General features: G+C 39.8%; 1 protein-coding gene across 1 annotated transcript; it reads right to left on the reverse strand.

The window, feature by feature from the left end:
- Positions 1 to 770: 770 nt before the first annotated feature.
- LOC143292932 (mitotic spindle assembly checkpoint protein MAD1-like) lies at positions 771 to 25,435 on the reverse strand. Its single transcript, XM_076603632.1, has 17 exons — positions 25,301 to 25,435; positions 23,854 to 24,097; positions 23,021 to 23,178; positions 21,904 to 22,086; positions 20,245 to 20,369; positions 19,823 to 19,904; positions 19,016 to 19,146; positions 17,361 to 17,475; positions 16,766 to 16,827; positions 15,975 to 16,061; positions 15,556 to 15,700; positions 14,318 to 14,506; positions 11,259 to 11,338; positions 8,324 to 8,414; positions 6,967 to 7,189; positions 4,807 to 4,997; positions 771 to 2,578 (listed from the first exon to the last, which is right to left on the reverse strand). The coding sequence occupies exons 2-17, from the start codon at positions 24,038 to 24,040 to the stop codon at positions 2,420 to 2,422; spliced, it is 2,208 nt and encodes a 735-aa protein (XP_076459747.1). The 5' UTR covers positions 24,041 to 24,097; positions 25,301 to 25,435; the 3' UTR covers positions 771 to 2,419.
- Between the last annotated feature and the right edge of the window lie 1,867 nt (positions 25,436 to 27,302).

The following is a 27,302-nucleotide window of genomic DNA, read 5'->3' on the forward strand; positions in this document are numbered from 1 at the left end:
TCTTTTAGTTTCATCACTACTATTCTATGGTGGTGATATTTTGGTACTGAGGTGGAGGTGGTGATGTTTTTCCATTTGTCTTCCAAAGGTGGGGAATCCGTGACTGAAGCTTAACTTCAAGAAGTTCAAAATGTGTTGGTAACCATTCTTCAACATCTTTTTGATTTATTTTAAAATGCTGAACTTATCCTTCTTTCTTTTTTTTTTCTTTGTTTTTTTGTTGTTGTTTTTTGTCTTCCAGTGTTGGAATCTTTCTGTCCGATGTTGAAATGATTTCCAGTGAAGGAAAACTTCATGGACTGAACTTAAGGATTGGATTCTCTTCTGTTTTGCAGTCATGGTATCTCAGTCATTTTATCGATTTAACTGCTTGATTTTTTACTTCAGTGAATTGGCTGCTGTCATGAATGAATCAGGCCCATATTAAAGGTGTGGTTGTACTGTTCCTTTGTTGATTCTGTTAGGGATCCTTTTATAAGCACCCCACTGTGTTCCGACCTTCTTCCCTGACTGCCACCACTACATGATTATTTGTTGCCAGTGGAGGGCTCAGCAGGTGGTGTCCTGCACATGTTGAATAAAATCTTGCCATGGTGAACACCACTAAATTTCTGAAGTGGTGTGCATGTCCTCATGTTAATAGTTCACTATGAACTGCTGGCATTTTGACCATAATATACAAGCTTGTGTATAGACATTTTTTCAGAATGAAACAACGTACACATTATAACAAACAAAACACAGAAAAAACCCACTCATCACAAGCCATTTAGTTCTTTTATTCAAATGCAAAATGCATAATACTCATCAAATTCACATGAGCAAGTCCACTTCATATCCCTTATCTATCTTCCCATATTTACATATATACTGAACAACAGTGATTGAAAAAAAAGGAGCAGGTAAACCACCTTGCTATCATTCTGAAAATACCTTTTTAAAACCATTTTATATTTTTTGAGAGAAACAGCAGAAACATGGATTTTACATTTGTAAAGGTGAAAATCAATTATCTCCCTTGTATCCATTTTGCAAAATTCACACACATATGCAATGAACACACACAGACACACTCTCTCTCTCTCACACACACAGACACACACATGAATACATGCACATTTTGTCAATGGAGATTTATCAGATTGATTTCCACAAAGATATATTCAACTGAAAAACAACAAGACTACAGGTCTGTTGTTCAAGACATTTCTTCCTCTTCACCTTTCTCCCTCCTTCCCCACAGCTACCAGATTTTAAGCTATTGTTTCAAGCAAAATAAACTAAGTTTAATATACAGGTTGTATCTATGAAAGAAAAAGAACCCATGGCAAAAGAAAGAACTACAAAGTGGCAATGAAATCTACTCATGGAGAGAGCAGCGCAAATTTTACTGAGAGATCTGATGCGATGAGGACCTTATACAAGACTTGCGTATCTCACACTTATGATCTAAAATTGCGATCTTCATGAATGTTATTGGTGTGTTTTATCTGCAGAAAACACATAATTCATACACATATATTTGACTCCAAGCAGGTCTAGCATCATTTTTCATAAAAAGAAAACAACTGATTTTCATGTGCAACAAAATTAAAGAGATAATTTGAGGACTTTCAAATCAAGTAAAATGAATATGACACTTTGTGAGTAGGATAAAAGGCTATCTGAATAAAAGCTGTGACAACGTATCATGCAAAACACACTTCTTCAAGGGTCACATGTTGTGGCAGATAAAGGTGGCTGTTTTGGTGCAGAAGAGAATCTTACTCAGAGGATCTTCACCTTCTTCCTGCTCCTTTATTTCTGTATTCTTTTCCGCACAATGTTTTGAAAGTATCCGATGCACTATTTTAAAGCTATCTGCAGACTGCAAATGAGATGTGCAAGTATTTTCACAAATGTGATTTTCTGACCCAAACAGCATCAGTCACTTCATGATGTAGAAACCTGCTGCACTCCAAGTGATAAGTTGACAGTGAGCAGAGAAAGTGTCATTTGTTTTCTTGTCATGCTGACTATCTGGACATTGTATGTACTCCCTTTCTTAAACAAAAAGAAAACGAGTAGTAGATGGGAGATAAATGGTGTGTGCATGAGTTGGAAGGGACAAGAGGGATGTGTGTGGGAAGGAGAGTTGCTGTCCATACATTAAGTATAGCTGAACCATCATCCTACATTGCTGACCTGCACAACGGTGTTTTCAGTGATGTCATCCCACACTGATGGCCAGCAGACTGGTGAGGTTCATGCTGACCTTTATCTCATATACAGTGCTTGTCGACTAACCACATTAACCATGTCATCCCATACTGAGGGTCCTTTGACTAAAGAAACCATGTTATCCCCTCAACAGTGTCTGTTGACTGACCAGTTTAACCATGATGTTATCCCACACACAGTATATATAAACTGGTGAACTTCATCCCATATTGAGAGTCTGCTGACTAAACAAGTCCAGCGTGATGGCACTGAGCAAGGCAGGGATGCTGTCTCTGTTCTGCAGGTACGTCTCCAGTTTGTCCTGCTGCCGTCCAGAAAAGTCTGTCTCCAGCATCTGGATCTCCCCAGACTGCCCTTGCTGAAAGCAGGAGGAGAGAAAATAAAACAATTGGTCAAACCAACTTTCTGATTCTTTGCAGACTTAAAGGTATGTTCTTTACGGACATAATCTTAATAAGTTTTTTTCCTTCAGTTTCCCTTTCTGAGTTAAAACATTCTAGTTTGTTCGTAACCTATCCCTTAAAAACAGCGGCTTGCCTCGACCGTCTCGGATCCAATAGCGACCGAGGCGTGTAGGGATGCCCTCCCCTGGTGTAGGGAGGAAGGTGGACCACTAGGGGACACGCTTGCCCATACGCGTGCACCCCCCACCCTTGTCCGGATCACCCGATCCAAGGGAGGCAACCCCTGCTTCGGCACCCTTGCCGGTGACCGCCGCAGTTATTTCCCTTGCACCGGCACTGCTCCTCGCCTTCAGTGCGAGTGTGTGCACGGTCCTACCAAGCTATGCGGTGATGACCCCATCTGCCACACCGCCGAGTGCTGCTGTTTCCCATCCACTAATGGTGTCTCAGCAAGCTACTCAACCAAACAATCAGCAACTCATCGCTAAACTTGCTGCAGCAATTATGCACCACTCTGCCTTCTGGTGCCGCGCCTTGCGCCCACAGAGCAGGTACGTGCATGCCCCATTGGAACTTAGGCAGTGTTGGATTCTTCTGCCCCATTGCCTAACTCTGCTGTTTCCCAGACTAATATTGGCACTTCCACGTTGGAGTACCTCTTATATCATATCATATATCAATATCAAGGCGTGCAAGCCTGACAAGGCCTTTTACCCGCTTGAAGTGGGGAAGAAAAAGAGAGTCCCCACGTATGTCTGTTGCATTTTTCAACATTGAGTGTGCAGTGCTTGAAAAATCAGAAAATATGTAAACGAGTTTTGTATTTACAGACCCCTGCCGGAGTCTGCACTAGTTGGGTCACGGTTAAGTATGTGTAATTAAATGTTGGTTTTTGGTGTTTTGTTTTGATTTTTTTATACGCAAGCCGAGATAACAAAAATTACTACAAAATCCTTTCCTCAGTATGTAAACAAAACTGACAACACTTTCCTTACTGTGACCAACACTAAACTTTTACTTCGGATCAAAGACCCACACAAAACTTAACTTGGGGCCTGAAGCAAAGAACTCTTCATACAAAAACTACCATTAAAGTCCTGAAATCCAACAGTCACAACCTTGGAAGCCCAGATGTCCCCAAATCACAAGACAATATATCCAAAAGTCACAACCTTTAAAGCACAGATATCCCCAAATCACAAGACAAGATATCTACAAGTCACAACCTTTAAAGCCCAGATATCCCACAAGCACACACATGACACCTTGAAGAGAAGGTTGTCATGGGGTGATTCAGAGTACATGCTAACCTTTTAAGCCCAGACATTCCACAGGTATACAACTGGAAGAGAAGGTAGTCAAGGGGAGACTCAAGAGTATATGCTAAACTTTAAAGCCCAGGTATCCCACAGGTACAAAACCTTGAAGAGAAGGTAGTCATGTGTGACTCAAGAGTACATTCACCTCTATAGCCCAGACATCCCACAGGTACACACCCAGAAGGGAAGGTAGTAATGGTATGACTCGTATACACACTAACCTTCAAAGCCCAGACATCCCACAGCTACACACCTAGAGGAGAAGGTAGTCATGGGTCGACTGAGAGTATATGCTGACCTTTAGAACCCAAACATCCCACAGGTACAAATCTTCAAGAGAAGGTAGTAATGGGGTGACTGAAAGTATATGCTAACCCTTAGAGCCCAGACACCCCACAGGTACAAACCTTCAAGAGAAGGTAGTAATGGGGTGACTGAGAGTATATGTTAACCCTTAGAGCCCAGACATCCCACAGCTACACACCTAGAAGGGAAGGTAGTAATGGCGTGACTGAGAGTATATGCTAATCTTTAGAGCCCAGACATCCTACAGGTACAAACCTTGAAGAGAAGGCAGCAATGGGGTGATTCAGTGTACATGCTAACCTTTAAACCCAGACATCCCACAGCTACACACCTAGAAGAGAAGGTAGTCATGCAGTGACTCAGATACATGCTAACCTTTAAAGCCAGACATCCAACAGTTACAAACCTTGAAGAGAAGGTAGTCATGGGGCGACTCAGAGCACATGCTAACCTTTAAACCCAGACATCCCACAGCTACACACCTAGAAGAGAAGGTAGTCATGCAGTGACTCAGATACATGCTAACCTTTAAAGCCAGACATCCAACAGTTACAAACCTTGAAGAGAAGGTAGTCATGGGGCGACTCGGAGTACATACTGGCCAGGCGGTACTGTCCAGTGCAGGGCATGTCGATCTTGTAGCCCAGCAGCTGGTAGCATGTCTCACGGAACTCCTGGCTCGTTTTCTTGAATGCTTCCACCAGCCGCTGCTTCCGCAGCTCCTCTTTGGCCAGCTGAGATTTCAACTCTGTACACAGACACGCAACAGATGTTAAAAGATTGTTAAATCTGTCAAGTTAAAAGGGCACAAATGAGACACAAGAACAAGTTGAAATCAAACATGCATTCACTACATGCTCACAAAACATTTTGAAATCAGTTTTGTACACACTTGGAAAAAAAAAAAAAAAAAAAAAACCAACCCCCCTCCATGCCCCCCCCCCCCTCACCACCACCCCTCCACACACACACAAAGGTTCTGAACACAAACAGATAAACTGACACACAAACATGTGCAAGTGAGTGCTTAGGCATGCAAACACTCAAACACACCGTACATACAACTGTGAATAAAAGCTCCCTTTACATTCTTTTGTTCACACAGGCATGTACATTTGTACACTCACATATCTTGTGTAATAAAATTTACTTCAACTGTTCAAAGAAACTTGTCCAAGCAAAGAACACCTGGCACCATGACACAGACGTTGACACCAGATTGGACAATTGGGAACAGCTGGAGAAGACGGCAGAGATAATGATGAATATTACAGTATTGTACGCTTACTGACAAATCCAATTTTTCCTGCTTCTCAATTCATGTACACATAAATGGCAGTATAGTAATGATATCTGTAATTCTGAAAGGTTTGCAGCTGAGGTCCAGGGGCCACTTATCCGCAGTGCGTGTCTTTAAATACCAAAATTTTTTTTTTTTTTTAAAGGAACATTCTCTTGTTAAATCTGCAAAATACTAAAACAGAAATCTGTACAATAAGGAAACACTCCACACATACAAGCAGGAGAAGACAATAATAATACAAATATATCATTCATTCTTATGTGATGAAGGGTGAAGGATGCACACCTGACAGGCTAAGCTTCTCTGCGGTCCACGTTTTGTGCTGTGAATGATACGTGGGTGGTGAATTGTTTTATCTAATTTTCTATTGTTGTATTTCAAAATGTTACATATATATCTGTATCTTACTGTAAAGGGCAATGAACCTGCTCTTGAAAGTGGGGAACCATGCTATCTAAGCCTCCACATTATCATCATTTTCATTATTATCATTATCTTGACACAAATCAAAGCGGTTTCACACCAGTCATTCATACACATGAATAACTCTTGATCAAAGGGATGACAGATCAAACTTATAATAAATGCTCATAAATATAAAGATTGAAAAACTGCAGACCAGAGAGAGTGAGGGAAGGAAGGTGTAGAGAGAGGGCTATTTTGGGAAGATGTAAGTTTTGAGACCAGACTTGTAAGAGCTGAGTGCAGAGATCTGACTGAAGCAGCAAAAGAGGGAGCTCGTTCTGAGTGTGAGGTCCAGAGACAGAGAAAAGAGCAGCGGCCGACTGTGTGAAGCTTTCCTGCCAAAGCCGGCAGTGACAGGGCAGCTGCGCCTGGAGATGACCTGGAGCGGTGAAGCATCTCACCCTGGATTTCAGTTTTAGTTTCTCAAAGAGGATTCACTGCATTCAGACAAATCCATACACACCACACCACAACTGCTTGACAAATGCCTGGCCAGCAGTGTAACCCAAGTCAGGCCTTGAGTGCATGCATATATATTTGTGTGTCTAAGTCAGGCCTTGAGTGCATGCATATATATTTGTGTGTCTATCAGAGTGGATTTCTTCTAGGGAGTTTTGCCAGAAGACAACATTTATGATGCCATGAGTTCTTTCTCAGTGCGCAAAATGCACACCGCACACAGGGCATCAGTTAATCACCTCATCCCAATGAGCAGACACTCAGTTTGATTTTCCAAACTTGGGAAAAAGGTCAAGACCAGGATTCCAACCCAGACCCCATGCAGACTGTATTGGCCCAGAAGTGTTTTTACCATTTTGCCACCTTTCTCCTGAAATCCAGAGACAGAGAAGAGTGGCTGACAACTGCGTGGAGTTTTCCTACCAAAACTGCAATGAGAGGGGGCAGCGGTGTGCCTGGAGAGGAGGAGAAACTGTGTACAGTGCCTCACCCTGGATGGTCTTGCTCTCCGGCACAGTCTCCAGCTGCTTGTCAACCTGCATGGTCAGGTCCTCCAAAGGCCCCCCTGCCTTCTCCAGCAGCTGCACCCGTGTCGTCAGTCGTTCGTTCTCCTCCTTCAGGCGCTCCATCTCTCGCTCCCGCTGCTGCTGGGCCAGGGATGCTGGGTTCAGGGACAGGTGGAGAACCTTGGTGTGCCTGGGGTCATAGTCCCCCTTTTATAAGGGGGGAAAAAAGAAGAGATTAATTCAGGGACAGGTAGAGAACCTTGGTGTGCCTTGGGTCGTATTTCCCCTTTTACAGGGAGGTATGGGGGGAGGGGTGCGGGGAGGAATAGAGATTAGGTCAGGGAGAACCTTGGTGTGCCTTGGGTCGTATTTCCCCTTTTACAGGGAGGTATGGGGGGAGGGGTGCGGGGAGGAATAGAGATTAGGTCAGGGAGAACCTTGGTGTGCCTTGGGTCACAGTCCCATTTTCATGGGGGAGGGGAGTGGAGAACAAAAAGAAGAGATTTGTTATAGAGACTTCAAAGACAACAGAATTAATACAGTATAATAAAACTAAACAAAATTGCAAGGTTCAGAATGCAGAATAATGTAAACAGAGAACACATCAAAGGCACAACAACAAAAAAAAGACAAAATTAGTCATGCTCAAATTGATCAGGTACCCTCACATCTGATCCCACTGTTCTTCAAACTTCAGGATCCTACTCAATTCCTCTAAAAAAAAAAAAAGAAAAAAAAAAGTGAATATCCACTTCCACGAAACCAACAAAAGCTTCAAGTTTGATGCACTCAACCTGAAAACTTTTTTTTTTTTTTTATCTTGACACACACAAACCAGCAACAACAACAACAACAAAACTATCAACCACCCACCCACTCTCCCACCTGTGCTGCAGTGGTTCAGAATGTGGCTTAGCCAATGAAATGGGACATGTACACTTTTTCATTCAAAGCAGCATTTCTTCTTCTTTTTTAACATACCATCACAAATCTAAGTTGGAACATCTCAAAAAAAAAAATTGTTTTTTAAATAAAAAAAATCAAAGGTATTATTATTATTATACTGGAGTTCTAGGGAACAAAAGACTTGTTTTCTCATTTGATCAAGATAAAATAGTGTTCCAGAATAAACACACACACATTACCGAAAATTCACAATAGTCAAACTTATGTTACTTGACATTTGCTTAAAGGTGTATCAAAACAACATAACACGAAGAGCAAGTACACCTGCAGATAACATGAAATGTGAATTATACCTGTACAATAATTTGCTCTGTCCTCATTTACAGTTCCTGAACATAAAATACTGAAAGATGATAGTATGAAAGGTAAACCTACCTGAAGATTCCTTTGTTCTATCTTCATTTCCAGAACATCTTTTTCTTCCGTCACCTTTTTCAGTTGCTGCTCCACATCCAGAAGCTGCTCTCTGTAGACACAGCACACAGCATGTCAGTTGTTGGTTGTTGTTGTTTTTTAATAATAACAACAATTATAATCATGGGTATTTATCATGCCCTCTACCTCCTTTGCACAAGGGCCAAGAGCACTAACAAACAAGGTAAAAAATATTGTGTCCCTTCCCCACACCTATTTTTCATGGTGTTTTAACTCACTTGGGACAGAGAGTCTTCTCCCATTCTTTCCCCCACAGAAACCCCATCTAATGTCAAGCAGGTGTCGGAATGGCCCAGCCTATAGTTTTCATCGCAAGAAATGCTGTATTCTTTGTATTCATTCACCTCTTCAATACGAGAACCTTCAACTTGAAACATTTAATGATGTCAGCAGCAGTGAAACACTGTCTTCACCTCTTTTGTTGTTCACACGGAAAGAGTTAATGACTGGTTGTAGGCAGAAAAATCTTTCAATTCCGAAACATCCAGGGCAGATCAGATGTCTAAAAAAAAATAAAAGAAGGAACTTTCCCTGCAATAAATATTGTGCTGAAATGGAATATCAACTTGCAAAAAATCAAGAAAGATGTGAAGTAATGTACAATAGCAAGGTTCCCCTCTGAAATGAAATATAAACTTGCAAACATTAACCCCTTCACTGCTAGTACATTTTCTATAGCCTATTCTGAGAAAATTTTCAGGAAAACAAGAAAAACACGCCAATGATTTTAATTTGCTTATATTTCAAAAAGTACTGAAGATAAGTGCATAAAAGTATATATCAAATGAAAGGAAAATGAACCAAGATTTTGTTTTTAATACTCCAAATAATGAGTCAATCTGATAGAAAAATTCCATAAAATGCATTAATAAAAAAATTTAAAAAAAGGGACTGTCATTCCGTCATGTAGGTGCTACAATATCAACCAGGTTTTCAACAGGTCTTTCCTGTGACTGTCGTGATCAACCATACACACTGTCAAGGCTGAGCAACAGTGTCCAGGTGCATAAGACTCCAACACAGTCCACACAAAGAAAGAAAAGGGTGTACTCACCCAGCATCTATCACCAGTAAAAACGCTGTGTGGTACTTGCAGAAACAGTCTTCAAGACACAGTGCTGGTTTGCTGGGGCAGTCTGGGCAGTAGAACCTCACATTCTTTCTTTGTCCTTTCTTCCAGCAGACTCTGCACCTACTTCGTGGCCATCAATGAAGTGTTTTCCACACAAGACAAACAGTGTGGTCATCTTTAGCAGTGTCTGGGTCTTGGTCACCAAAAATCATGGCACTAATTACATCCTTCTGGAAGTCCAGGAGTGTACTGCTGTTGCCTGCTTTTTTGTAGAGGATGTGTGCATTCAGCATGGCAATTTGTAGAAAATGCACACACAGCTATTTGTACCACTTCAGGGTTTTCCTTGTGGCATCGTAGGGCTGCAACTGTTGGTCATGATGGTCCATGGCACCCATGTTTTTGTTGTAATCCAGAATCCTGGCGGCTTGTTTACTGCCCTTTGGTCTTGCTGCTGCTGGTCTTCAGCTGTAGGTTTGTGGCAAGTTGTCAACTTCAGATGGTCCAGGATGAACATCATGATCATCACCATGCTGCATACATGAAACACATTGCATAAAAGACTAAGTTTGTTGGGGTTTTAAAAAAAATTTTTTACAAAAAAAAGATCATAAAATGGTACCATTTTATTTCTGATTATTTTCAGAAGCTGAAATACAAACACACACACACCTAACCGCCCCCCCCCCCCCACACACACACACTAAAACTGGTTCATGGTATGCCACAACCCTTCATTCTCTCTTTCTCATGCAAAACAAAATGACAACTCTCTCTCTCTCACACACACACACACACTTTTACAAGTGTGTTGCATTTACAAAGTAATTTAGGCATACAATTCTGTATATCATTCTCTGATTTCAGTTTTATATACATCTCCTCCCCCCCCCCCCCCCCCACTCTCTCTCTCACACACACACACAAAATAACAACAGCAATAACAACAACAACAAACCAATACACACTTGGGAACGAACACACACAAAGCTCTAGGCAAGCCACACACGCTGTCATCAACAATGAGCCAGCCAGCAAGCCGCGTCCCCTTGGGCTGTGATGGTCACACACAGTAACCCACGTGACTGACTCTCTCTCACTCACACACACTGATCAGTGACTGACAAAGCTACTTACCACAGCTAACACATTCAAAACACACACAATGCAGTCATATTCATTGTTACAACAAACAGAAAGCAAATAATAAACTGAAAAACCTCGTAAACACCCACCTGCATCTTGAATCAGCTGAGCTTGTCTGTCTTCAGTTTCGTCAAGCAACTCCACCTCCCACCCCCCTCCACTGTCAAAATCAGCGTCTTCGGCATCAACTTCACGCAGTTCTATCTCATTCAGTCCACAATCTTCATCTCTACTGTTTGCATCGCGAAAGAATTCTTTCAATACAAGTGCAAGTGTTGGGGTTTGTCTGCATTCAGCCATGGCTTTGCAAACACAACTTGAGCTTCGTACAAACTTTCAAAACTTTCACCATATATATGACAATCCAATGAATAATTTTAACTTATGGAACTCAGGAGATAAAGAGCTCTCAGGGGAGCTAATTTAATGGTTAGCAGACTGTATTTTCTGTTATGCGGGACTTGAAACATAGAACGTTGTAACATGACTTACGGCGCACGTCAATACAGCATTGGTGAGCGACATTTCATGACGTATGCCATACGTCAACGGCGCAGTCAAGAGGTTAAGGAAGACGTGATATGATGTTCAACAGCAAAGTTCCCTTCCCCTCCAACACCTCATATGCAGGCCTCCACAAGGGAAAACAACACTTACTGCAGCCGACAGATCTTGTCCTGGTCAGCTTTCATTGAGGCAGAGGATCCGCTCTGACTCGCCTGGTTCTGCTGCTCCAGCTGTAACATGCACACAGTCAGCGATTAATCCATTAGCTCTCATTTCCCAGTTGTGCTTCAAAACTGCTTTTTCTTCTGCTTTCAAAATATTCAGCACAAAGATTTGTCTGTGTTTTCGGGATGTTTATAACACAGTGACTCTGACTCACCTATAAGTATACCTTGAGATCAAGTTTTAGGTACTGTTGTAAAAACAGTGTGCTGACTTTTGAACTTTTCAGTGTTGGAATTGTTTTTGTTTTTGTTTGTTCACTAAACCTATCAACTATCTTTGCATGCTTTAGAAATGAAACAATAATATTGTTTTAGTCTACTTGTACATATCCTTTGATGGACTAAGAAAAAAATATCTCATGCTTTTGAAAGAAACATTTTTGCAAAGAAAGAAAAGAAATATCCACACAATAAACCATACACTGGCACTTATACTTTTGGCGGTCACATAACTGATAAGTTTTATGCCATTTTAAAAAGCATATGTGAGAGTAACAGGAAGGAATAATCACAGCAAATGTAGTCAACTCCAAGTTAATCAACAACATTTTTTTGTTTGTTTTTTTTGTTTTTTTGATCTAATACACGGCTGTGCCGCTTAACTTCCAGCAGAGCTATTTAGTTTCAGAGTTCAGTGAGCGGTCAGGAGCACGGCTGCTGACCTAGATTCCACTGGGATGGGAGGGGGGGGGAGGAAGGGGAGCACGCGCCGCGCTCTTTGTGCCTATGTTTCCAGCAGAGAAAGGTGTATTGTTTAAGTGATTTTCATTTAATCATATTCGTGCACACTGGTTTTTGTTTGCTGTCATTTTTGTGTACATGATTCCAGTGAATGTGAACTTTAAGTGTGTTGTGTGATTTACCAGACACTGTCCGAGTGTTTGTGTTACATCCAGTTTGACCTAAGTGTGTGTGTTGAGTGCCGACAAAAATGGAATCTGGTGCGGTAGTGGCAGCATTGCTGACTGGGCAACACACCTTCAGTGAACACTTGAGATGTTTGGATAATATGTGTCGTGTGTGTGGTGAGCGGGTTCTCAGAAGAGATAAAGACAAGGGGTTGAATGCAAGACTTTGTGTCAAGTATTCTTCTGAACTGTTTCGTTTTTTCGGTCTAGATGTTTCGAATGATGAAGAGGGCAGACATCCCACATGCATTTGTATCAAGTGCTACAAAAATATGATAAAAATGAAACATACTCATGGAAATTCTCAGTTCAAAACTGCAAATGAAAATGTTGCACTTGACATTGACAGAATGTCAGAAATCTGGACAACTTTCGATCCAGATCTATCTTTGGATCAGTGCAAAACATGCTCTTTTCATCACTCAAAAAGTCAGCGTGGTCGTCCGAAAAAAAGACGATCAGCACCCGTAAAAAAAAAAAATGCACGGATGACAGTTTTGATCCGTCTGACCTCTGCTTAGATACCGACGACAGTGTGTCAACGTCATTTTGTCAGTCCACATCAACACCAGTCAAAAAAACAAGAACGCTGTGCACAAACACATCTCCAATAACACCCAAAACACCTGTCACTGACGCAGCTATATCACCCATCGCACAATTGAAACGTAAGACGGTGTATGTTGACTCAGAGGATGAAGATCTCAATAAATCTCTTACTGAAGAAGAAGAAAAATTATGCACACGACTGATGTGCATAATTGATGTTCAAGAAAAAAAAATGTTTGAGTTTAGTCAGTGTCACACTTCAACTGAGTGGATTACCAACTACAAACAAGGAGTTCATACGGATTTATAAGTTCAGGTAGGAATGGATTTTATTATTTAGAACTTACAAATGCATGTCAGTACGTTACATTGTGATCGTTTACTAAAAGCATGGTATCGTCAATGTGTATCTTTTAGACTGACTAAATGCATGTCGCAAGCAAAGGCACACATACTGACACGCAAAACATCTAGTCGGCGAAAATCTCTCTCCCCCTCTCTGTGTGCGTCTCTCTCTCTCTCTCTCTGCGTCTGTCTCTCTCCCTCTCTCTCTGTGCCTCTCCCCTTTCTCTCTCCGTACACGTTCCTCTGTTTCTCAGTATGTCTGTCCCTGCATATATGTCTGTCTGTCCGTCTCTCTTCCCGTGATGTTGAGAGAAGTGTGAAACTTAAGTGGCTGGCAGCAGTTCTCAGTGGAGCTGATCGTTAAATACTGACACTAATTCCGGGGCGGTCTGCCACCTCTAGGTAATGTATCGGCTATATTTTCCTTCCAGTTGTATCGTGGAGACATGCATGTATATCATGATATAAGTTTTATCTCCAAGTAAAACGATGTACACACACAACACGGAGTTGAAATTGAACTACGTTTCGTGTGTGTTCCTCAGTTCGAACAGAATGTTCGTGTGCTCGCTAAGTTTTGGACCGCTTGTACACTGCCTGTAGGAAATTAAACCTACTCATGTTTGGTATCGTTAAATTTGTCAGAAAATCACACATCCATTCACACCCATAGCGCCCTTCTTGTTGCATTCTGACATAGAGTATTATTTTTTAAAAGCACATAACCCTGTTTCTGACAGTTTATCAGCAGCAGCGAAGCTGTTCACAGCTGTACACACTGTCCGTGTAACATGCGCTCCGCTGAGAATAGCGCGAAGTTAGTGGTGCGCCAGAGCGCTGCCCCATATACTGCCTGCCTGTCTGTCCAGGCTATCACCTTTCCAACGTTTCGCGCTCGCTCGCTGTTCATCCCTCTCCCCTCCACTTCGCGCCAAAACTAAAAGGGCTGCCTTGTGCCGCCGTGAATAATGAATGGAAAAAGTTTGTATACAAAAAATAATGTGGGTTACTCTTACCAAAGTGAGTCTTACTCTACAACTCACAAATCTTTTTTTCAAAAACTTTCTGTTTGTCAGTTGACAGACTCAGCAATCATCTTTGTCTTAATGCTGTTCTAACATTACCATTCACTGGCAGAACAAAAGCAGCTTGGTACTTGCGTTGTTCAGTGACACACCCTCACCTGCAGGCAACGGTCGACGGCCTGTTGCTGGAGCTTTGTGAGGTGCTCCACCTGTGTCTCCAGGTCGTTGTTGTGCTGCTGGAAGCCCTCCAGCACCTCCTGCAGGTCCTTGACACGGCTGTCCCCAGGTATTGTCACCGTCATCTCACTCTCATAGGAGTCCAGGATCCGTTTAAAGCTGTCACGCTCCTGGTGTTGCAAATCAAAATAGGTTTGCATTCTGGACTCAACATTTACTGAAGGGTGAAGAGGAGGTTTGGGGTATTTTTCATTGAACAGAAATTAAAATGTGAATAAGTGATAATTTCTTATGATCTTCATTGACAGTTTCCACAGATATATCAGGAGTGAAGAGAATGATGTATGTTTCCTCAACAAAAAAACTTTTGTTTTATTCAAAAGGCGATCGATTTCAAATGGATACATTAAAATAATTATTAAAAGTTTCAAGGCAAAATCTACCATTAAATATTCACAACACCAAGATTCCAGCTTATTGATCCAAAACTGGCTAAAGACACAACCATTCACACAAGAAGCTCAGTTATGTATTCTGGACCTTGTGATGATTGTGACAATAACTGCACTAGTGAAACTACAAGAACATTGTGTGCCAGAGTGAAAGAACATTGGAGCACTAACTGGTCCTCATAAACCACTGTAGTGGGGTGGTGAGATGGGGAGGGGGCCACACTGCAAAGACAAAGACAGTGTATTAAACACATAGTTCAATGAAATTATTCAGATGTTAACCACAGAAACCAGCATATCCAGAAAAGAAATCAGAAAAGCCATAGTCATCAGGTAGAGGAAGACCAAGGGAGACATTGTGCAGAACAGCAGAAAAAGAACAGAAGGAAAACTGCTTTAACTTGGGGGAAGCCAACAAAGTCAGCAGAGGAGAGGCAGCAGTGGAGATCTCTGGTAATGGCCTTGTAAGGCATGAAGAGGATGAATGTAATTATATGTAAAATGATCAGGCACAGGAACCCATTTCTACATACATAACGAAGCTGGATACAATCTCCCCAGCATGGTTACTCAGAAACATTGTTATCATGTGAGACACAAAATCTGCCCCCAAATGTAAGCTGGATCCACTCTCATTTCACCCTAATCACCACCACAACCATCACCACCAACAGCAAGAGCAACAACAAAACTTAAAAACATGCATTTTGCAATCAAACCAGGCACAAAAGCAACTAAAATCAGTGCAGCACTGATGGTACACTGACCTTGGTGACCAGGAGCAGCTTGCGTCGTAATCTTTTGATCAGGTCGTTCTGCTGGTCCACCTGCACTTTCTGGGCACTCATCTCCCCCTGAGTTTTCTTCTGCTGCTCCACAGCCTCCCTCAGTCGCAGTTCCAGCACCGTGATGCTGAACACAAGTTTTACAACATCTCACACGGTGAACACACTTGTGTTCTTTTCCTTTTACACACCTTCAATCATGTGATGATGCAGAGCAAACACTTTAAGAGTTTTTGACTCACATCAAAAATACACTTATACACAATTTACCACACTTTACCATACAACTCCGCACCCCCCCCCCCACCTCCTTCCCCAATATTGTAAAATAAAGTCAGCCACTGAACTGTGCAGTGTCACTTGCACTAGTATCATTAACAGTAAAACAAAAAAGTCCTGACCTGGACTGGAGCTGCCCTTTCTGTTCAAGTGCCACAGCTTCAGCTACTTGTAATTCTTTCACCCTCCTGGACAATTCTGAAGGCGACCTGCAAAAGAAACAGTGCACACACACAAACACCACAATAAACACACCACACAAAACACATTTTCTAAGCACTTTCATCAAGTATGGTTACATTCATCAGCAAATCTGGTATGATTTTAAAGTGTATGAAAGCCAAAAAGACATTTTTAACACTTTTTTTTTAATCAGTTCAAATGAATTATCCAAATGGTATACATATGATAGTATGAAATTTTCTGGTAATAATATGCAAAACATAACAACAGATAAAATGGTCTAAACAGTAAACTGTCCCCAAATAGTATAATGTGCCCCCCCCCCCTCCCTCCCCCCCTTCATCCACTTCTGGCTGTGTTTATGCGTCCTTTAGCAAGAGCAGATTAGACTCCCAAATAAAATGTAACAAGGATCATAAAAAACACAAAGAAAATTAAAACCAAAAAAAAAAAAAAAAAGGTAAGAAAATCAAATCTTCAGCTATAGACAACTGCATGGCAAAAATCCCTTGAAATACTGAAATAACTCCCACTAATTTTGTGACCAAGATAATCACTTGCTGTTCAGTAGTGGGCCTATGACTGTTGTACTGCACTCGAATGATAGGGCAAGGAATACCATGCATATCATAGGATTCAATGTGTATGCGATAGTGACATAAAAAAAATTAAGTTTTTAAACAATAAGTAAATGACAGAAAAGAATAAGAAGGAAAAATAAAAGTTTTACTGTGGTCTGCGTGATCCGCTTGTGTCCATGGCCTCCCAGCGTTGAAGACGACCTTTCAGATCCTGGTGGAACAGACAAACTCACTGTCAGGAGATATCTAAAGCTGTGTTACCTGCTTCGCAACAAATCCCATTAAAACAGTCAATCTGCATTCATATAACAATGTGGAAAAGTGCAAATGAGGAGTGATGGCTTAGTGCTAACCCTTAGAGCTATCCCTGCCAAAATCCACTCTTAGATACATGTGTGCGCATTTGTAAAGAGATCAGAGCTTGGACCCGGACAGAGAATAGGCACTACATAAGTATCTGTATCAATTAAACAATCATACTGGACACATGTGATCATGTGAGAAAAACAATGAGATGACAAATGCAAAAATATAACCAGAAAATATATGTACCATATGCCATAACACATGATTTTCTATTCTCAATAATTTTAGATTTGTAACACAACTTTTTTTTTTAACCTGAGCCTGACCCCTCTTTGATGTGATCATGAGACTTCTGATTTCAATTTCAAATGAAAAAAAAATTAGGATGAAAAATGGATTTTTGAAAAAAAGGGAAAGCACTACTGAGTCTTGGATTACCTCATGTTCCACCTGGAGTTGTGTCAAGGTCTCACATCGCTTCTCTGCTGTTTCCAACTTTCTCTGTACACTGGTTAGCTGCTCCTGTAGCAACATGGCATTCTGCTTCTGCTGGCTGCACACACACACACACACACACAGAGGTTTTAACTCCACTGTGGTGTAATACAATGTGTACTGATTTACACTCCACTGCACTTCATTTTTGGAGTAATATTAAGCATGTATCTTTTCCTGCAACAAGTCAACATAATCACATTTAACTCTTTCTATACTAAGGTATGCTATAGCGTACCTGATGTGCACAACGCTTTGTTACTGCGGTACGTCATAGCGTACTGTGAGTTTAAAAACTCATAGTTCATAGGTTAACAGTTTTGTGCAAAACTAAATGGCACAGCTCTGTTCTACAGTCACCCAAAAGCGCACCTGTACTTTTATTGTGGCTGAAAATGCCTTTGTTTGAGTACAATATATGCGAGCATACAGTCACCCTTCTTGCTCACTCACACGACAAGATGGCGTCTCTGTCAACTTCAGCAAGTACTGTGGCTCAAAGTCGAATGCAAACATTCTATAGTGGATTCTATAGTGGATATCCACTGTGCATACGCATTTGCCCATTCAACTGCTACAATTAGGAAGGGTCTGTGGTGACAAAAGACCACATTTGTAAAATTTCTGTTATATGAGAAAAATTCACCCCCTTTATGTCCGTTGTGAAAAACGCAGATTTTTTTCAAAATATGATAAATTACCGGTAGTCAATAATTAAGTGAGTGCTTTGAAACTTTGCAAAATGTTAGTCCATTCTATTTTTTATATCATCACAAAATTTCATCGCTGTATGAAATTGCATTCTCTTTTACTAGTTTTAGATAATTTTCTTGTAACATAAACAAACGGCCAGTACAAACAGTAGAATGAAGGAAGTCATCAGGCAGTACAGAATGAGTCCAAAAATATTGGAAGATATCTATACATCCTTTCAATATCTCATAAGAGGATGAAACATCAAAATTATATGTAAACTTTACAAAATATATTATTCAGAATCCAGAGAATACAAATCTATTAACAAAATTTCTGAAATTCTAGTATGATATAACCTGGCAGTGCTCTTGTCACAATAAAACACTTACCGCTCCCAGATGCTCCTTCCACTCTTAAAATGTCAGGGTTTTTTTTTAGGAAACATTCACCTATACACACTGTTAATATGTGATCAAGGTGAGAATCACTGGTAATGTGATTCAAGGTACCCAGACAGCAAAGATGAAGTGTAAAAAATATTCTTACTGAATGAAGAAGCTGCAATATATTCACAGACTACAAATAATTATATCCACACAATGTCACTCACAATTACACTGACACACAAGACAATGTAAATGACAACAGTGAATGTCTGTGATGTACCTATGGTTGCTAATCTCAGAGAACACTGAATTTTGATTTGCACGTGCATTAATGTTTCTTAATCATGAATGTGTACATGTGCATTTCTGTACACAAGTGTATGCAAGCATGTGTATGAATGCACATCTGTTTGCCTTGGAAGTGTGAGTGAATAAACACACTACAGAATCTAAGTGCCTTAAAAACAGTGAACATATTCCATATTTAAAGTCTATACCAGTATCTGAAGTACACACCTCCAGTACTCGTTTTCAGTGCGTAACCTTGTCACCTCCTTCTCCAAACCTGGGACTTTCTCAATGTCCCCTCTCATTGCTCGTGTCACTGCAGCATCCTCCGCCTGTCGACTCACCTGCTCTTCTAAATCCTGAGGAACAGAGAACCATACTGTGAGCAACACTCGTTCATGGCAATTACATAATGGTGTGCACTGTGTAACAGTAACTGAGTAAGAGGTTACTTCCTCAAATCTATTCATTATAATTCTGTGGTCTGAACACACATATATTGATTGACATCAAACATTTGACATAAAGTGATGTTTAGTACAATGACCGTTAATACCAATATAAGCAAAGTAGGAAAAATCAAATACTTTCATGGGCAGCCATAATTGGTAGATGTTGTCTTTTATTCTGTCGATAGTATTGTGTTCCACAAAATATCAATGACTGTTATGGAACAATTGTATTTTTGTTTTGTTTTCATTAGTACTTTTGTTTTAGTTGGTTTTTTTTATTCCATCACAAGTTAGCTTGTCTGTAGTCTCATTTTCCCAGTTTTACTTGTGTGGAGGTATATTCATATTGCTGGAACAGTAGACACATTGAAGAGAAAACATTTCCTAGAAGGTTTTAACTGATTCAGGACCAACACTAAATTTTGCCCAGTAACTGAGACTACTGACTGCCTGCATAACGCTGTCATTTCACTGTCAATTCAGCAATTCAGTTCCAAAATAACTTTCTTTAGTATCTATATTTTTCTTTAGTCAAAAGAATGTAAGGTGAGTTATTTCCCTTCCAACAATGAGTTCCATCTACCTTAATTTTCTCTTTAGCAGAATCAGCTGCTTTTTTCAGGTCTTCATAGTCTTTCAACCGGTCTGTCAGTTCCTCCACTTGTCTGCAACACAAACCAAACCTTTAAAAGTCCCACCATCTAAATGCAGCACAGGTAACATGGTATCATTAGTCACAATAAAACCTTCCTACTTGTTCCTTCCATTTTACTAGAGCATGTGAACAGTGTCTGTTGAGATTGAAATGGCAAGATTTAATTCTTTCATGATCATGATGACTGCTGAAAAGAATAAACAGTTCCACACCACATGCATTCGATCCATGCTTAAAGCTGTTGCATCAATAAACACATACTTAAAAAATCTTCTTGTGTACACACACAAGATCAAAACTTTCTAGGTATATATACAATGAATCATGAATGTCAGCTATGTAATACTTACCCCTTCTCCATCTTGAGATGTGCTTTTGTTTCTTCCAGCTCAATCATCACCATTTCCAACTTTGACTGACAGCGCCCTGACTCCTGTTTCTGTTCCATTAACTGTTGCCAGGATTCCTCCTTCAGCTGTCATTATCATGTCGCAAATTACAATCATCAATATAAAAAGCCACAAACAAATTATATGAATACTCAATTACTAGGCAAAGAAGAGCAAATCAAAGTTGCCTGTTACAAACACAATGATACTTCCCTTCACCCATGCTATGGGTTTTTTTGGTGGACAATAACATTAACAAGGAGCAAAATGGTCACCATTTCAAAATAAATCTGAACTCAAGTTGCTCATTTGGTTTTGCTTTTTCGGTTTTATCTGTTGATGAGCATTTGTCTTTTTAAATGTTATTATTATCTTACTGAATATTCTTCTTTTTATAATGATTGAAACGTACACATGCGCACGCGCGCGTGCGTGCACACAAAACGATGCATGCGTGCGCGCGGGCACACACGCAACACACACACAGTTGCACTCTGAATGTAATAGTATCTTACCCACATGTTTTTCTTTTTACATAATAATTGATGTGTACATGGTGATAAGTGAAGGGTGTGTCAGTTTTGTTTTGTTTTTGCTGACGGGCATTTTATTTTAAGTGAGCCTAAAGAAAATTTTCTGTTTTTGGTTGAAACAGATAATAAAGTATTATGAATAGAATTTGAATAAAAAAACTGAAAGCTGATGAAAGGTGAAGTACACACAAATCTATATAAATGTATATATAAAAAATATTATGATATATATACATGTGCATCACTTCACACATTGAGGAACTAACCATCTAAATCCATCAAACTTTATCCAGTAAATAACCCATACAACATACTCTACCATGTCATGTTCTCTGATCTTGAGACAGCTAAACAGAGAGATCAAGGTCACATAGTGTCAGAAGCAAGCAGTGACAGATACTAGGCCAACAGCCACAGTAACTGAACTGTGGCTGTGATGTCACCGACTTCAGTCTCACAATCACCAATGCCATCAGCTGCAATGGCTTCATTCTCATTCACCATATTTACTGATTTTGCCTGCTGTGTTGGCGATGTTTGATTGGAGTGTATGTTTATGTTATATCAAACAGAAACAGATGAGGTAAACAGAAATTTGAAAATACAAGCTAATTACTTTCACCATTTTTCTGTATTGTTTTGAGTCACACACAGGCAAATGAATTCCAGATTTTAGGCAGGTAAAGCTGCATGTGTTCAAAAGCCTCATGGGCCTGGCTTGACAGAAAATAGATTGAAAAAGATCAATTCTGTTTAGCATAAATTTCAAGACCCTATTACATTCACAATCACTCTTACTAGACTTAATATCAGAGTTATTCATAAGTGCATAAGCTAACATGGAACTTATCATGTAGGATAAGGAATAAACTTTTATTCATATATACAAATGACATGATACATATTTACTGTATAAAATCCCATAAGAACTATATTTCACAATGATGCAGCAACAAATACTTTGAGCAGTCCACTGAAATTGTTAAGAAAAAATGAGGATCATGCCTTAATTTCACCACATATTGTTAACTGGAATAATCATCATGGAAGAAGTTGGCAACAAGAGTAGCACATGACAGTCTCTTACCTTCATTAATTCTTCTTCCATGGTAAGTTTTTCACGCTGAGCATTGCGTAACTTCTTTTCAAGTGATATACGAGCTGTTTCCCACTCCTGTCTGCCTTCTGCAAGTTCAGCTTTAGCCAACTGCTCAGAATCAGCAAGCTGTCTGACTTTGCAGCGCAGCTCTGTTATCTTATCTGATTCACGCTGAAAAAACCCAGTGCTTTCATTTCTCAATTGTCAGTAAACATTTTTCTAGCTGTCAAGACTAAATTGTAAATACATATAGATATTTAATATATACTAACAGTAAACTGCACAATGAGCCACCTAATTAGAAGTAGAAACTAAGAAAGTATAACCAGCTGATAGGGATCATGATGCATGCACCAACTGAATCAGTAGAAGTGTGGTGAAGAGGGACACAGAGTACAGAGAAAGAGAGTGAGAGAGGGGGGTGTGCGGGGTGGGGGGGGAGAGGGAAGGGGGGAGGGGCCGGGTGATTTTGTGAATGATGAAGAATCAGGCTTCTAGGCTGAGAAACAGTGAGGTGCATATTATGACTTTAGAGAGAAAAGTGAATGTAACTTGTGCATTCATTGTGCCAGATGAGAATATATGCCTATGCGTGTGTGTCTGTGTGTGCATGCTCAAGGGTCTGAATGTGAGTGTGTGTGTGTGTGTGTGTGCATGCCCATAATGTCCAAGTCATCAAAGTAATTTGAATTTTTTTCTGCATCCACCAATATAAACAGGATGTTTGTCACATTTTCACGCAGAGCCTCTGGATGTTAAATATGAGTCTTAGTCTACTCTTGCTGCCATGCATGAACATAAATTTCTTTAGTTTACATAAACGCTTTGTTAGTTTGTATCTAAAAATTACTGCAAGAAGAATATTAAAAGCAAAAGACTTTACAACTGAACATTTCTGGCAATAATCTTATAAAATACAAAATACACAGGACATGCAGAGACTTGTAGTTCTACTCATTTCTATTTTTCAAATTTGTTTTCTATCCAACATACACTGTGTCTAGATCTTTTTCTTCACTTAAGAATTAAAACAAACAATACACAGGTCTACAAAAGAACATGGTTTCCAGATAACCACAAAACAACAACAAACAAGACAGCTAACCTCTCGCTCAGATTTGATGGAATCCAGGTCTTTCTCAAACTCAATGCGAGCTCTTTTGTTTGAGGTTTTCACAGAAGCCAGTTGTGTTTCTAGTTCAGCAATTTTACTTTTTGCAGCAAGCAGTTCGGCCACTTTGAGCTTTTCTTGTTTTTCTTTCTCTGAAAAAAAGGAGGGTTTGTTCCATGATATGGCTACATAGGGGAGACTTTTAGTTTTAGATTTTGTTACGTTTCTATTTTAAACATATTTATATTATCAAAAAAAGATATTATACAAAAGTAAATGTTCACTACACCAGAAAATACAACACATTATGGTTCCCATTTCATTTGAAAAACCCACATCACACACTATTGACAAATTGACAAATAAATGGACAGACAGGCACATTCTACAAACATTTACTGATTTAGTACATTTTCTAAAAGACTTGCAGCGCAGAGCTACCTTCATCATAGAGACTGGGGTGTCCATCTGACAAATGAGTAGGAAACAGAGGTACATTTCCATGACCAAATCATGGCCCTTAGTTTCAAAAGGAAAAAGGAAATAGTGTTATTGTTTTTTCAATTTAATTTTAAAACGAAAACTGTCCTGGCATGTTCTTCTGGCTCATTACAATTACTTAAAAGGGGATGAAACAATTACTGAATTAATGGTCTAAAGTTTCAAAATTACTACCATTCATGTCCAAAACTCCTGCTGTTGTTTTTTTTGTTTGTTTTGTTTTGTTTTGTTTTTTTACTTCTGATTTCCAATTTGAATAAAAATATGTATCTTCTTTGTGTCCAAGTAACAAAAACAGCTGAAACTGTTAACTGTCTAACAATTACCTAAAATGGCTTTGATGGAGTCATTTGAACTTGAAGGTGTTCGACGTCGATCAGACGTGGAAATATCAGCAGCATCGAAGTTCAGTCTGAAAGATGGCTGCTCAAGCCTTCTCCCACTGTCGGAGATAAAAGCATTGAAGTCTTTGCGCATGCGAATGACTGCAGTGCTGTCCACAGGGGAATCCATGCTGTGTTGCTAAACACTGTGCTTCTATCCAGAAGTCACCTGTTCAGTGTGAACAATCTGAAAGTGAAAGTGAAACACACATTCCTTGTCAGTCTATGACTTGAATTTTTTCATTTAAAGAGGGCAATAAATTCTACAATCCTACTACTTTTACAATGATAGTTAAATAAATTCAAGTTACAGACTGACATGGCAGACAAGTGACTAAAATTGTGATAGGTCTGAACCATATGAGATGTATCACTGTTGGATTTTTTCATCAATCAACTCTTTCCCAGATCTGAGTGCACTATGAGCTAAAGTGGAGTAACTAGGACAGTACCAGAGAGGCATTTTCCAAATCACAGATCCTTGTTTTCCCTTTCTTTCTGTTTTTTTGTTTTTGTTTGTTTGTTTGTTTGTTTATTCTTAATTTTTCAATTTAAGAGTTATTCTACCATCAGTGTAACTGTAAACTCATGAATTATAATATAAAAAAAAAAGAAGAAATACTGTCTGAAATTTTTTTTTAACTATATATTACCATTTTACCATGCCATTTATGTTTTGACATGTGTGGGTGGGTGGGTTGGTGTGCATGTGTGTGTGTGTGTGTGTGTGTGTGTGTCACTGTGTGTGTGTGTGTGTGTGTGTGTGTGTGTGTGTGTGTGTGTGTGTGTGTGTCACTGTGTGTGTGTGTGTGTGTGTGTGTGTGTGTGTGTGTTTGCAGGTGTGTGTATGTTTGCAACTTAAGCATGTGTGGTAAGATTGAGTTATAAAAATAACAAGTTAATCTGCATCAAATTCTGCTTAGTCCTCCTTCCACCATAAAAGATCCTTTTAAAATGTCTTTCTCTACTATTTGGATGCATTTTCTTTTTATAAACTATTACTACTCTCTCTCTCTCTCTCTTTCTCCAAAACAATCTGGTGTTAAAGAAACAACAAATGACATTTTTTTAAAGTATATATATATATATATATATAGATATACAATACAATAACAATGTTTGTTTTTTTTTATTTCACATACTATTTTCGGGTATATTTTAATTACTGTCAAAACAGCTACATGAGTTTCTCGATACAACGGCTAAAATAAGATTTTACCTTACGGATTCTACTTTGTCGTGAAACAGTGGGTTCTGGATGATAAATCCTCGGAAAACAAAGTCCACGAGGTCTACCATGGAGCATCTCCCGTTTTCAAAATGAAAGTTTGATAACATGCATTCTAACCATGGGCAGAAATTATACCTTGCTACATTAAAACCAACTTACCAGCCAGAATCATGCGAGCGTGGCGATGCTCAATCCCTGGTTGTAACTTTATTATTATTATTTTATTTTATTTTTTATCACAGCACTTCCAGTGATTAATCCGTCTGTGCCGCTCCAATCTCGAACAACCTTCACCCTCATTGCATTTCCGGTGTAACACGCGAGTAAATGGATGCTGTCCACGCGAGATATCTGGTGGGCCTTTTTTTCCGACAATAACACTTAACAGATAAGCACTGATGTGCTTTTTTTAAATGTCCAGTCCCACCCTGAACAGGGTCTAAACTACACAATTCTATTTACGATGAAGTGATATGCTAATAATCCTTAGCACAGACGTAGACCACTTGAGAGAGCTGTGTCACATTGTAAAACTAACTTATACTTAATTCATTTATTCCATCCACAACCAAACTATGGAACAGTGCCCCTGATAACATAAAATGAAGTGATTCTTTAAGCCCGTTAAAAAGATACCTTTCCTATAGTGACACAGCCATCCCCCCATATTATTACATTGGTAAGAGAGAAAAACAAATTCATCATTGTCGACTTTGCTTCCAAATAACTATGAGTAATCTTAATCAAGATTTGTTTGATCGTCATCTTCGACTGGATACAAATTGTTCGTGTGGATATCTTGCAGAAACGGTCGAACACTTTCTTTTACACTGCCCAAATTACAACAATATAAGAGAGAACACAAATATTGGACATTCAAAAAGATTCAAGACTTAAAAGATACACAATGAAATATTCCCTGCAGTAATGTAGACTGAAAATTATTTTGATGAATGGCCCCGGGTTCACTCTGTGATCTCTCTCTCTCTCTCTCTCTCTCTCTCTCTCTCTTTCTCTCCCTCCCTCCCCCTCCCCCCATTACATTACACTTTAGGTGATGTTCACTTTCCGGTGTATTTTTACTGTTGTTATTATTAATATAACATCATTGTTGCTGTTGTTATCATTGGTAGTTGTAGTAATAGTTTGGGTTTGTTTTTGTTTTTGTTTTTTTGTTTGTTTGTTGTTGTTTTTTGTTTTTCAAGTTTTTCTTGTTTAGTTTAGTTTTGTCTTGCACTTCAACTTTCTTTTCATTATCAAATAATGTGTGTATTTTCGCCACCGCGTTTGTATATTGTTTGTGACACATGAACGAGCACGATATAAGCTCAGGCTTCGTGTTGGTAACATTTTCTTAATTGAACACTGTATTTCGCATTGTTTCTTAATATTAAAAATGTTTAAACCAATAAAGAGAGAGAGAGAGAAGGCAAGAGAGCATGTGAGCGATCACGCGTGCGTACAAAAGATAAGCGAGTTAGAGATAATTATAGAGGTTGACTTGTAGATGGCAACAGTAGCAGCAGTAGCCGACCAAAGATAGTGTGGGCAAAAAGTTTGAGGTTGATTTCTGGATAGCAACCATTGATCGCAGCAGTAGCGGGACCAAAGATAACATAATCTTGATAGTGGGGGCTAGAGAGACAGTGGCTAATGATGGCAACCAGCGAGGCAGTTGCCCAACAAAAATCACACAGACGTCATCGTTTAAATGAGCTAACACAGACAGGTGCTGTTTACACACACGTGACACTTCCCACTGGTCAGCCAATCACAGCAGAGGAAGCGAGACATCATGTGGACAACAGTTACCAGCTGTTCGTCTTGCCTGCCTATATAATGGTCACTGACACTGCAATTGTCTGGTCTAAACGGTCAAAAGGGGAAAAACGGTCAAACTTGTCTGGTCAGTTCATCTCCACTTCCAGGTGATTTGGAAGTCTCAACCTCACTGTGACAGTAGTCTCATGTGCCTTGGAATACAGTTCTCTCCCGTGACAGCCAAACCACACTGTGACAGTATTTTCCTGTGCCTTGGAATACAGTTCTCTCCCGTGACAGCTAAAGCAAAGAAGTCCACAACAGCCAACACAACGGGTGGCAAAACGAAGGGAGAACAGGCTGCCAAGAGAGCGAAGAAACAGCAGAAGCAGCAGAGCCA

Source organism: Babylonia areolata, chromosome 18 (genome assembly GCF_041734735.1).
Source record: "Babylonia areolata isolate BAREFJ2019XMU chromosome 18, ASM4173473v1, whole genome shotgun sequence".
NCBI classification, from domain to species: domain Eukaryota; kingdom Metazoa; phylum Mollusca; class Gastropoda; order Neogastropoda; family Buccinidae; genus Babylonia; species Babylonia areolata.